Consider the following 14,123-nt stretch of genomic DNA (forward strand, 5'->3'; position numbering starts at 1 on the left):
AGGGCTGGCCAAATCTGGTAACCCCTTTATGTTTCAATTTAATGCATTAACATTATGGCCTAGTATGCATTAGTAAACAACTGAACGGATCATTTCTCTAATTTAGCTTCTCTTTGTCATATGTGTTCATAGAGAAGCACAATTTGTAAAAGAATCTCGATTTGGTTTCAGATTGCAAATATCAGGCAGTTAGCAGAAGACACAAAGCTGAAAGCTTCACGACTGAATAAAACACTAAGCAAAGCAATGAGTCGAATAGAAGCTGACAAAAATCGCTCTAAAGAGCTTATAAAGAATGTTAAAGATTTTCTGTTGGGTAGGTTCCATGTAAAGTATCATATAAATATAATATGGACTAGTTATATTGTTTGTACTATGATTACTCGGATATTTGACCGAATTTGTCATCCATCTGTTTCGTTCACCTTATTTAAAGCATATGACCTCTTCTAAATATAGTTTTAATGTTTCGATTTCTATATATTTAGGAGTAACTTTTATATGTTTTTTGTTCTTGAGATACACCACATCTTCTACCAGTGAATCACAATGTTGTATTGCACATACAGTATCTATAGAAGGCACGTTCTGTATAATTATTGATGTAGCGCTGTAGCCGACACAGTAACACAATGAAGTTCAATATGGGATCACAACCATAATAATATATAAAAAGTGATTATCTGGTAGAAATTACAAGGTGATTAAAAACTAATTAAAAATTATATCAGATTGCATCAGTTTAACATAAAAAATAAGAAATCATCATGGCAGAAATGCAGAAATGAAGAGTAATGCACCCTGGTGTGCACTGGTACAGTAATTCTTACTGGTGCTTAAAGAGTAACCATCATTATGATTTTCATTTCATAAATCTATAGTACATAAGAAAACATGAAACTTTGTAATATTTTGTCAGAGAAATCTTCTTCTTTCTCCTTCTGAACTCATTATTCATTTTTAAAATTTACAATTCACAGGTAAAATCTGTAATCAATGAAGACATATTGTCACATTATTGAGATAGGAGGTGGCAGTTGCTACTAATAAGATTATATGTAAATGACAGATTAGGTGGAAGAAGGAGCTCTGCCTCCTCCCCGCAGCATAGAATCTTATAAATAACACCAATAAAGAAAAAATGCAAGCCAAGTGAAAAATATATGCAACGTCATTCATACAAAAATATATATAAAATATATAAATAATGTGACAGCATAAGGGAGGCTAATAGTGGTACACCTGGTAAAAAAAAAAGTAAATATCCTACACAGTCACAATATGCATCATATATCCTGCAGATTGATCATCAGTCAACAAAATGTAGCAAGAAAACACTAGGTGGCTCAAAATAGCAAAGAACAATATATTATGTACATCTTGCAAGAGTCAAGATGAGGAGTATGACCAGGAATGAATTCACAGATCAATTATGCCATTCATGTATAACTCTTGTGGCCAAGGAATAATGCCGCTATCCAGAAACCATCTAGTGTTAATTAAAATATATAATGACATGAACAAATAATATTAAATAACCATTAGTATTAAGGCAGGAATATATTACCTGTTGGATGAAGAAACAGAGACCCACCACTCCTGAGTGCTGTGCTCCCTTTAATGGGCTAATATGCAGACATGGTTGGATCACCTATATGTTTATAATATATTTTAGTTAATATAAAGAACTAATTTTGCGTATGGCTATTTCACCCAAGATCATACCCAAACATTAAAATGTATAGCTATTCAAATTCACTATTAGTGTAGAATAATAGTTTGCGTTTTGTTGTTTTTTTCATTCTGAAATCTTTCATATTAGTAATAGTTTTACAGTTATATGAAAAAGTTTGGGCACCCCTATTAATCTTAAGCTTATTGTTTTATAAAAATTGGTGTTTTTGCAACAGCTATTTCAGTTTGATATATGTAATAACTGTTGGACACAGTAATGTTTCTGCCTTGAAATGAGGTTTATTGTACTAACAGAAAATGTGCAATCTGCATTCAAACAAAATTTGACAGGTGCATAAGTATGGGCACCTCACCAGAAAAGTGACATTAATATTTAGTAGATTCTCCTTTTGCAAAAATAACAGCCTCTAGTCGCTTCCTGTAGCTTTCAATGAGTTCCTGGATCCTGGATGAAGGTATTTTTGACCATTCCTCTTTACAAAACAATTCCAGTTCAGTTAAGTTTGATGGTCGCCGAGCATGGACAGCCCTCTTCAAATGATCCCACAGATGTTCAATGATATTCAGGTCTGGGGACGGGGATGGCCATTCCAGAACATTGTAATTGTTCCTCTGCATGAATGCCTGAGTAGATTTGGAGCGGTGTTTTGGATCATTGTCTTGCTGAAAGATCCATCCCCTGCGTAACTTCAACTTTATCACTGATTCTTGAACATTATTGTCAAGAATCTGCTGATACTGAGTGGAATCTATGCGTCCTTCAAGTTTAATAAGATTCCTGGTGCCGGCATTGGCCACACAGCGCAAAAGCATGATGGAACCTCCACCAAATTTTACTGTGGGTAGCAAGTGTTTTTCTTGGAATGCTGTGGTTTTTTGACGCCATGCATAACGCCTTTTTGTATGACCAAACAACTCAATCTTGGTTTCATCAGTCCACAGGACCTTCTTCCAAAAGAAATTGGCTTCTCCAAATGTGCTTTTGCATACCTCAGCCGACTCTGTTTGTGGCGTGCTTGCAGAAATGGCTTCATTCGCATCACTCTCCCATACAGCTTCTCCTTGTGCAAAGTGCGTTGTATAGTTGACCGATGCACAGTGACACCATCTGCAGCAAGTTGATGCTGCAGCTCTCTGGAGGTGGTCTGAGGCTTATCCTTGACTGATCTCACCATTCTTCTTCTCTGCCTTTCTGATGTTTTTCTTGGCCTGCCACTTCTGGCCTTAACAAGAACTGTCCCTGTGTTCTTCCATTTCCTTACTACGTTCCTCACAGTGGAAACTGACAGGTTAAATCTATGATACAGCTTTTTGTATCCTTCCCCTGAACAACTATGTTGAATAATCTTTGTTTTCAGATCATTTGACAGTTGTTTTGAGGAGCCCATGATGCCACTCTTCAGAGGAGATTCAAACAGGAGAACAACTTGCAAGTGGCCACTTTAAGTAGCTTTTCTCATGATTGCATACACCTGGCTATGAAGTTCAAAGCTCAAAGAGGTTACAAAACCAAAAAAAGTGCTTTAGTAAGTCAGTAAAAAGTAGGTAGGAGTATTTAAAACAATAAAATGATAAGGGTGCCCATACTTATGCACCTGTCAAATTTTGTTTGAATGTAGATTGCACATTTTCTGTTAGTACAATAAACCTAATTTCAAGGCAGAAACATTACTGTGTCCAACAGTTACTACATATATCAAACTGAAATAGCTGTTGCAAAAACACCAATTTTTATAAAACATTAAGCTTAAGATTAGAGATGAGCGTTGTTCGACTCGAACTGTTCGCCAATCTCAAATTCGAGCTGTTTTGGGCGGTGTTCGAGCCGTTCGGCGAACACGAACGATTTGAGAAAAATTCGGCTGTTCGAGGTTATGTTAGATAACTGTTCGTGCACCAAAATCATAACTGGATTTTTTCTCAGTAATGATGAAAATTAATGTTAATACGCAGTTTGAGTGTACAGCGGGGTGGGGGGAGGGGCAGGGGATGGATCTCTGCAGGAATAATGAAGATCTCCATTTTTTTTTCTCTTTCCCGCATTTACAGTGGGGAGGTGCAATCTGTCAGCCTATCAGCAGCGCACACATGGAGCGAAGTGCTTTTTTTCACACAAGCAAGGGCATGTGTCATTGGCAGTGTATGTCACATGTCCTTGCCCTATAAGACCAAGCCATTTTCCCCGTCGCCACCATTTTCTCACTGCTGCAGCTGCGTGTTAGACGGCACCGCTGTTGCTGTGTGCGCTATACCTTGTTAATTTCAAGCCAATTTTCGCACAAATCTACAGATAGCTTGGGAGTAGGGAATAGTTGTGATTGCAGTCCTTTTAAGGACTAGGTTACAGCATTTCCTACGACTTTTATCAGGCAGGTCTGTGCTCTTAAATAGATAGATTGTGGGAGTAAAGACTAATTGTAATTGCAGTCCTTTTCAGGACTAGGTTACATCAGTTCCTATCAGTTTTTGCCAGGCAGTTCTGTGCCAGTGCTGTGCAAGTTTTTTTCACAGCATTTGGCTGAATCTAGCAAAGCTAATCCTTTTTGGCCTATTGCAGAGTGTGTTAGTCAGTGGAGTAGCCTATCTGTGTTGCAAGATATACCACCTGTGTATAGAATACCAATTTTTTTACTGCACCTAGTGAAGTAAAATCTTTTGGGCATAGCATCATTCTATTAGTCCATCTATACTGACCTCCATCAGGTTGCAAATTGAATATAATTTTTTTCTGCATCTAGCTCTGAAAAAATATTTGGGCTTCTAGCAGTGTGTGGGACTTGTTCTATTAGTCCATCTATACTGACCTCCATCAGGTTGCAAACTGAATATAATTTTTTTCTGCATCTAGCTCTGAAAAAATATTTGGCCTTCTAGCAGTGTGTGGGACTTGATCTATTAGTCCATCTATACTGACCTCCATCACGCTGCAAATTCAAAATAATTTTTTGTCTGCATCTAGCTCTGAAAAAATATTTGGCCTCCTAGCAGTGTGTGGGACTTTCTCTATTAGTCCATCTATACAGACCTCCATCAGGTTGCAAACTGAATATAATTTTTTTCTGCATCTACCTCTGAAAAAATATTTGGGCTTCTAGCTGTGTGTGGGACTTGTTCTATTAGTCCATCTATACTGACCTCCATCAGGTTGCAAATTGAATATAATTTTTTTCTGCATCTAGCTCTGAAAAAATATTTGGCCTTCTAGCTGTGTGTGGGACTTGTTCTATTAATCCATCTATACAGACCTCCATCAGGTTGCAAACTGAATATAATTTTTTTCTGCATCTAGCTCTGAAAAAATATTTGGCCTTCTAGCTGTGTGTGGGACTTGTTCTATTAATCCATCTATACTGACCTCCATCAGGTTGCAAACTGAATATAATTTTTTTCTGCATCTAGCTCTGAAAAAAATATTTGGTCTTCTAGCAGTGTGTGGGACTTGTTCTATTAGTCCATCTATACTGACCTCCATCAGGTTGCAAACTGAATATAATTTTTTTCTGCATCTAGCTCTGAAAAAATATTTGGCCTTCTAGCAGTGTGTGGGACTTGTTCTATTAGTCCATCTATACTGACCTCCATCACGCTGCAAATTCAAAATAATTTTTTGCCTGCATCTAGCTCTGAAAAAATATTTGGCCTTCTAGCAGTGTGTGGGACTTTCTCTATTAGTCCATCTATACTGACCTCCATCTGGTTGCAAATTAAAAATAATTTTTATCTGCATCTACCTCTGAAAAAATATTTGGGCTTCTAGCTGTGTGTGGGACTTGTTCTATTAGTCCATCTATACTGACCTCCATCAGGTTGCAAACTGAATATAATTTTTTTCTGCATCTAGCTCTGAAAAAATATTTGGCCTTCTAGCAGTGTGTGGGACTTTCTCTATTAGTCCATCTATACTGACCTCCATCAGGTTGCAAATTAAAAATAATTTTTATCTGCATCTAGCTCTGAAAAAATATTTGGCCTTCTAGCAGTGTGTGGGACTTTCTCTATTAGTCCATCTATACTGACCTCCATCAGGTTGCAAATTTAAAATAATTTTTTGTCTGCATCTAGCTCTGAAAAAATATTTGGCCTTCTAGCAGTGTGTGGGACTTTCTCTATTAGTCCATCTATACTGACCTCCATCAGGTTGCAAATTAAAAATAATTTTTTGTCTGCATCTAGCTCTGAAAAAATATTTGGCCTTCTAGCAGTGTGTGGGACTTTCTCTATTAGTCCATCTATACTGACCTCCATCAGGCTGCAAATTAAAAATAATTTTTATCTGCATCTACCTCTGAAAAAATATTTGGCCTTCTAGCTGTGTGTGGGACTTGTTCTATTAGTCCATCTATACTGACCTCCATCAGGTTGCAAACTGAATATAATTTTTTTCTGCATCTAGCTCTGAAAAAATATTTGGCCTTCTAGCAGTATGTGGGACTTTCTCTATTAGTCCATCTATACTGACCTCCATCAGGTTGCAAATTAAAAATAATTTATATCTGCATCTAGCTCTGAAAAAATATTTGGCCTTCTAGCAGTGTGTGGGACTTTCTCTATTAGTCCATCTATACTGACCTCCATCAGGTTGCAAATTCAAAATAATTTTTTGTCTGCATCTAGCTCTGAAAAAATATTTGGCCTTCTAGCAGTGTGTGGGACTTTCTCTATTAGTCCATCTATACTGACCTCCATCAGGCTGCAAATTAAAAATAATTTTTATCTGCATCTACCTCTGAAAAAATATTTGGCCTTCTAGCTGTGTGTGGGACTTGTTATATTAGTCCATCTATACTGACCTCCATCAGGTTGCAAACTGAATATAATTTTTTTCTGCATCTAGCTCTGAAAAAATATTTGGCCTTCTAGCAGTGTGTGGGACTTTCTCTATTAGTCCATCTATACTGACCTCCATCAGGTTGCAAATTAAAAATAATTTATATCTGCATCTAGCTCTGAAAAAATATTTGGCCTTCTAGCAGTGTGTGGGACTTTCTCTATTAGTCCATCTATACTGACCTCCATCAGGTTGCAAATTAAAAATAATTTTTTGTCTGCATCTAGCTCTGAAAAAATATTTGGCCTTCTAGCAGTGTGTGGGACTTTCTCTATTAGTCCATCTATACTGACCTCCATCAGGTTGCAAACTGAATATATTTTTTTTCTGCATCTACCTCTGAAAAAATATTTGGGCTTCTAGCTGTGTGTAGGACTTGTTCTATTAGTCCATCTATACTGACCTCCATCAGGTTGCAAATTGAATATAATTTTTTTCTGCATCTAACCCAGCCAATAGTTTTGGCCTAATACCACAGTTTGGCCACTCAGCTCTGCTCGGTTCCCATCCATTGTTTTTTTGTGCAAACAACTCCAGAGTTGTGAATTAGTTAACCACCAAAATGAGTGGAAAAAGGCCTGCTGCTGGTGGAAAGGGGAATAGGCGTGTTGGGAAGGGGAAAAAAGGTTGTGTCCGTGGGGTAGGTGTTAAAGCAACAGTAACATCTGCAGAAGAAAGACCATCTTCCAGCCAAACTAAAATGTCTACTTCTTTTAGCGGGCAATATGATAAGATCCCTTTCTTACAGCCACGCCAATCGCTACAAATTCCAGATGAGGCACAAAAACAGCAGGTGCTTCAACGGATATCAAGTGCTCCTTTAAGTGGGCTCTCCTCCACATCAACTTCAACATCACAAATACTCCAGTCCTCAAAGGTGTCACCCCAATCGCACTTGCTTCCTCACAGCTCCCAAATCTCCAGCTGCCCGTCTGAGTATGAGGTAGAACAGATGGTTGAGTCTGCAGAGCTGTTTACTCATACTATAGCCTGGGAGTCAGAGGTCGACTCCAGCGGTTCTGTGAATCCAGACGAGGAAATGATCTGCACTGATGCCCAGAATATTTATGAGTCGGATCCAGGACCAGACGCAGAAGGTTCTGACCATAATGTAGACCCTCATTCCCAAACTGTAACTCCTGTTGGTGGAGACAATGAGGAAGACGATGATGAGACTCAAATACCTGATTGGAGCGACAACTTTAGTTTTTTGTCAGGGCAGGAACAGGTTGGCTCTGAGGACGACGGGTGTGATAACGCACAGGGTGATGATGATGAGGTTGGAGATCCCACTTACTGTCAACCCACAGTCAGCCAAGAGATGAGGTCAGCAGAGGAGGTGGAGGAAGATGCTAGTGACGACGAGGTCAGGTTGCGCCTTCCTGGACAGAGACGTAGTACTGGAAGCACGTCAACAACTGCATCCTCAAACACAACTCTGCCTCTCACCACAAGTCGTGGTGGCTCTTCAGGTCGCATGGGTGCTAAGCCTTGCATAGCCTGGGCATTTTTTCAGATCGATAAAGATGACCCAACTCGTGTTATCTGTAACATTTGTCAGCAAAAGCTAAGTAGAGGCCAAAAAATACATAGTTTGAGTACTTCATGCATGAACCGGCACATGGACATGAAGCATAAGTTGCAGTGGGAAGCTCAGTGTGCTACAATGCGGCCTAGCCGGCCGGGCCAACCACCGTCTGCCATATCTTGTGCATCCGCGGCCTCTTCATCCTCTGTGACTGGGGGGACAGCAGTCACACCTGTTTTGGGGCGCAGACCTGCCACCTCTTTACCCGCAACAGCCAGCGTGATTGGCAGGTCATCATTTTCTTTGGAGGTGGTAACACCAGCTGGTGTTGAGCGCTGTCCGACATCGATAGCACCACCTTTGGATCAAGGCAACCTAACATGTCCGCCTGCATCTTCCTCACAGACCGGCAGTATGCCGGGGATACCCTTATCAACCCCGTCTAAGCACAATAGCCAGCCCTCGGTCCCTCAGATGTGGACAAGTAAAAGACCATTTCCTCCTAGCCATGAGGAAGCTAAGAGGTTGAATTTCACCATCTGCAAGCTTTTGGCTACAGAAATGCTGCCTTTCCACCTGGTGGACACAGAGGATTTTCGAGACCTTATGTCCGTCGCAGTGCCCCAGTACCAAATGCCCAGTCGGCACTACTTCTCAAAGAAAGGTGTGCCTGCGCTCCACCAGCATGTCGCACACAACATCACCGCTTCTTTGAGAAACTCTGTGTGTGACAGGGTGCATTTCACCACAGACACTTGGACGAGTAGGCATGGACAGGGGCGTTACATGTCGCTGACTGGGCACTGGGTAACTATGGTGACAGCAGGACAAGGAGCTGCTGTCCAAGTCTTGCCGTCCCCACGAGTTGTGCGTCAATCCTCTTTATGTCAAAGTTCCTCCACTGCTTCTGCCTCCTCAACCTCCTCTCGGTCTTCCACCTGCACCCAAAGCCTGTCTGGTCATGCCACAAGCTTTCTAACTGCGCAGAAGGGATCCTGCACACCTCCTTACTATGCTGGCAGTAGGGCTCAACGTCATCAGGCGGTTTTCACATTGAAATGTCTGGGAAATGTGAGTCACACAGCTGAGGAGTTGTGGTCAGCTCTGGAGAACCAATTTCATGAATGGTTGTCTCCACTGGACCTGAAACCAGGGAAGGCCGTATGCGACAATGCTGCAAACCTGGGTGCGGCCTTTCGCCGGGGCAATGTCACACACGTGCCTTGTATGGCTCACGTGTTGAACCTGGTTGTCCAGCAATTTTTAGCCCACTATCCCAGACTAGATGGCCTTCTGCAGAGGGCGCGGTCGCTGTGTGCTCACTTCCGCCGTTCGCATCCCGCAGCTCAGCGACTTACATCTCTACAGAAGTCGTTGGGCCTGCCACTTCACCGGCTAAAATGCGATGTGCCTACCCGGTGGAATTCAACTCTGCACATGTTGCAGCGACTGTGGCAGCACGGACAAGCCCTGGTGCAATACGTTCTGACGTATAGCCTGGGCCAACGAGATCCAGAGGTGGGGCAAATCACGCTGGAGGAGTGGTCTCAGATCAGGGACCTATGCACCCTTCTGCACAGTTTTGAAATGGCGACGAAGATGTTTGGTGCTGACGATGCCATTATCAGCATGACTATTCCGGTGATTTACATGCTGGAGCACATGTTAAACAGAATTCGGAGTCAGGTGGTGGCACAAGAGGAGGTGGAGGAAGTAGAGGAGGAGGAGTTGTATGCGGAAGGGCTAACATCTGCAAGGTCCAGACAGTCGGCAGCACCAAGGAGGCAGGCATGTGAGGGTGGGGGAGATGGTTTTACCAGGGCGCATGGTAGCAGCCAAACTAGTGAGGAAGGTGCAGGAGCCCAGGAAGAAGTGGAGGACGAACTGATGGAAGACTCATCAGATGAGGGAGACCTTGATCACATTTCTGTTGTGCGAGGTTGGGGGGAGAGGACAGAGGAAGGAAGCATGATTGTTACCTCGCCACCAACACAACAGGGACTTGGTGCTCCTGGATGCGCAACACACATGAGTGCCTTCTTGCTGCACTACCTGCAACATGACCCTCGAATTGTGAGAATTAGAAATAATCCTGACTACTGGGATGCCACACTGTTAGATCCTCGGTACAAAAGTAAATTTGCAGAAATTATTCCTGCCATAGAAAGGGATGCACGCATGCAGGAGTATCAGCAGAGACTGTTGCAGAATTTTACATGTGCTTTTCCACAAAACACCAGTGGTGCACGTAGTGAATCTCACAGTTCCAACTTGCCAACCGTGGGACCGTCAAGTGTTCAGCACTCAAACCGTAACAGAACCACAGTATCTGCTGGTAACATCAATTTTGCGGAATCATTTCACCACTTTTTTAGCCCATCCTTTGCAAGGCCACAGGAGACAAGAAGTCTGACTCATAGTCAACGCCTAGAGACGATGGTACAGGAGTATGTCCAAGTAAACATTGAAGCCATGACTGTGTCACTGGACCCTTGCTCTTTTTGGGCTTCCAATCTGGATAAATGGCCGGAGCTAGCCACTTACGCCTTGGAGATCTTGTCATGCCCCGCAGCCAGCGTTCTGTCTGAACGTGTGTTCAGCGCTGCTGGTGGTGTGCTGACAGATAAGCGCACGCGGCTCTCCACTGATAATGTAGACAGACTCACGTTCATAAAGATGAACAAATCATGGATCCGAAACGACTTTTCTACCCCTGTGTCATCCTGGGGAGAGTAAAAGCTTGATGATTGGTTAAAATCACCCTACCAACCGTTTTAAGCTTTCAAATTACTAATCATGTTTATCTGTATCTTGGCTGGAAAATAATTTGGGCTTTGTAGCAGTGTGCAGCACTGATTCTATTAGGCCATCTATAATAAGCTCCACCAGATTTAAAATTACTAATCATGTTTATCTGTATCTTGACTGGAAAATAATTTGGGCTTTGTAGCAGTGTGCAGCACTGATCCTATTAGGCCATCTATACTAAGCTCCACCAGATTTAAAATTAATAATAATTTTTAGCTGCATCTAGCCCGGAAAATAATTTTGGGGCTCCGAGATGCGCAAGACACATAAGTGCCTTCTTGCTGCACTACCTGCAACATGACCCTCATATTGTCAGAATTCGATGTAATCATGACTACTGGGTTGCCACACTCTTAGATCCCCCAAACTTTTCGATCAACCTTTTCATTTTAATAAAGACCAAAAAAATGGTCATTTTTGAAATTATAAGCATTAGCAGGTTATTAGAAACTGAAATCAAACAGTTTTCAACTCAAAACTTTATTCTAGGTGATGTTACATTTTCACATAGGACCCCTTGTTCGAAAGGAGCTTCTGAACTCTCTCGTCCATTGAATTTGTCAGGTTTTGGATGGTTTCTGCTTCAATTGTTTTGCATGAGGACAGAATACCCTCCCAGAGCTGTTGCTTAGATGTGAACTGCCTCCCTCCATCATAGACACTCCTTTTGATGATGCTCCAGAGGTTCTGAATGGGGTAGAGGTCAGGAGAGCATGGGGGTCACACCATAAGTTTGTCCCCTTTTATGCCCATATCAGCCAGAGATGCAAATGTTTTATGTGCAGCATGAGATGGTGCATTATCATGCAAAAAAATGATCTTGCTGTGAAATACACGGTTCTTCTTCTTGAACCATGGCAGGAAGTGCTGTTTGAGAAAATCCACATACATTATGGAGTTCATCTTTAGCGCCTTCAGGGATCCTAAAGGGGCCGACAATCTCTCTCCCCATGATTCCAGCCCAAAACATTACTCCACCTCCTCCTTGTTGGCGCTGTAGCCGTGTTTGCGTGGGGTGTCCATCAACCAGCCATCCTCCACTCCATCCATCTGGACCATCGAGCGCTGCACGGCACTCATCCGTGAACAAAACAGTTTTGAAATCAGTCTTCATGTAATGTTTGGCCCACTGGAGCCGTTTCTGCTTGTGTGAAGTGGATAGAGGAGGTCGACAGGATGGCGTATGCACAGCTGCAAACCTCTGAAGGACCCTGCATCTTGTTGTTCGGGGGACGTTGGAGGCACCAGCAGCTTCAAAAACTTGTCTGCTGCAATGACAAGCCTTTTTTGCCGCTGCTCTTTTAACCTGACGTAATTGCCTGTAGGAAAGAGTCCTCAATTTGCCCTTATCAGCACGCACACGTGTGTACTGTGAATCAGCTACATACTTCTTGATTGCCGAGACACTTCATCCTGATCATCGCACAATGTTGATTGTAGTCATGCCTTGACCTAAACACTCCACAATTTGTTGCTTCTCAGCAGCCGACACATCCTTTTTCTTTCCCATTTTGGCAGAAAATGTAGGCTTCTTAATAATGTGAGACAGCCTTCTTAAGTAGTCTTGCCTTTCATTGGACACACCTGCCAAACTAATTAGCACAGGTGTCTGCAATTGCTTACAGTGATATAAAGAGCCCTGACACACATCACCATCAATGAGTTTAACTGACAAACAAACAAATTCTTTCCTTATCACTCCTAAACACTTTTTGCATAATAATTTGGAACACAGTGTACATGTGCTTTTCCACAAAACACCAGTGGTTCACGTAGTGAATCTTACAGTTCTAACTTGCCAACCGTGGTCTGTATGGAGTTGTTCAATAAAGGGCCCAAAATTAAGATAACATAGATGGGAGAGGTCTCTATGAATAGGAATTCCTAAGTATTTGATACCCTGTGAGGGCCAGGCAAAGGGAAAGTTGGACTGGATGGAATCCTATATGGATTTGGGGAGGGAGACATCGAGGGCCTCAGACTTCGCTGCATTGATTTTAAAATTTGACCATGTAACAAAGTGATCTATTTCAGCCATAACAGCATGGATGGATATATGTGATTGAGTGATATATACTAGGACATCATCAGCAAATAGAGAGCACTTGTACTCGGTGCCTCCCACCTCAATCCACCTAATATTGGGGTTATGGCGAATTGATGAGAGCAGGTGCTCCGTCACTAGGATGTATAATAGAGGGGACAGAGGACATCCCTGCCTTGTCCCATTGGTGATTGTGAAAGGTGATGAAAATGTTCTGATGCAGCCCCTGGGCCTTGGGACACCCGGAGCCGGACCCTTTTTGGTGGATGCTGGTGGTTGTAGTCTTCGTGGCGGCGACCCGGTTCCGTGGCTCAGGGTGGTCAAACCAGTGGCGGAACTATTTATGTGGTTTTGATGTTTAAATGTCCGACTACGCCACCCGTGGATTGCGGTCAGAGTGAACCGCCGCTGCAGGGCAGACCGCTGAGGCTGGTGTTGTGGGTGCAGCAGAGCGTAGCATAACTCCCCATGGGAGGAGTATAGCCTCAGGGCAGTGTATGCGGAGGATGGGGGTGATGGTGCAGGGCAGCAGCAGTAACGACACGGAGTCAGTGATGCAGTCCAGGGCCTTTACTCACAGTTCTTATTATCCAGACCACGTCTGCAGGTAACGGCTGCCCACGTCGTACTGTGCTCACCAGGTGAGGGGCTCAGACAACTCCCAGATAACTTTGGAGCACTTCACAGGACCCCCTTTGTGTGTCCTTTGTCTGGCCTTTCTTACCAACCCTTCTGTCCGGCTGCCTCGGGCCTCCTCTTGGTAAACTTGGCGCCAGTTTCCCTGACCCTATGTGGTGCCTTCCTAGCGGGTGTAGCGAGGGGCTGCGCCACATAAAATGTCACAGCCTCCGGTTTCTAGCTGAGGGTCGTTTCCTGCCTGCACTAGTTTCGGGGACCGGTCTCCCCCTTTGGCCTGACCCCTCCACGCAGGTGGATTCGGGCGTGCGGTGGCGACTCGCCCGTCCGCACCCCTGGGATCCCTTCATTCCTCGTTCCTGGAGCCTTCTCCGATCCTCTTCCTTCCTTCTCCCTCTTCCAGGCCTGGGCCTCTGTTACTAGGCCCGCCTCCGGAGCAGAGCTCATGCAGAGCCCCTGCTCCCTGCCACTTCTGCTCAGACTTCTCTGCACTGAACTAAGATGGTGCCCACCTTTTATACTCCCTTCTCAATGCACCCAGGAACTGCTTCCTCCCTGCTCCTGCACTACAGGGTTCCCCTTCC

At 43.2% G+C, this 14,123-nt stretch overlaps 1 protein-coding gene across 1 annotated transcript in view; it reads left to right on the forward strand.

Moving 5' to 3' along the window:
* LOC141167251 (laminin subunit beta-4-like) overlaps positions 1–14,123 on the forward strand; it is a 409,239-nt gene that overhangs the window by 288,425 nt on the left and 106,691 nt on the right. Inside the window, exon 41 of the mRNA XM_073654690.1 lies at positions 172–316. Within this exon, the coding sequence (XP_073510791.1) occupies positions 172–316 (145 nt within the window). The remainder of the gene's footprint in view (positions 1–171; positions 317–14,123) is intronic.

This window comes from Phyllobates terribilis, unplaced genomic scaffold, assembly GCF_046119375.1.
Source record: "Phyllobates terribilis strain yellow unplaced genomic scaffold, ASM4611937v1 Scaffold_11__3_contigs__length_659146591, whole genome shotgun sequence".
NCBI lineage: Eukaryota > Metazoa > Chordata > Amphibia > Anura > Dendrobatidae > Phyllobates > Phyllobates terribilis.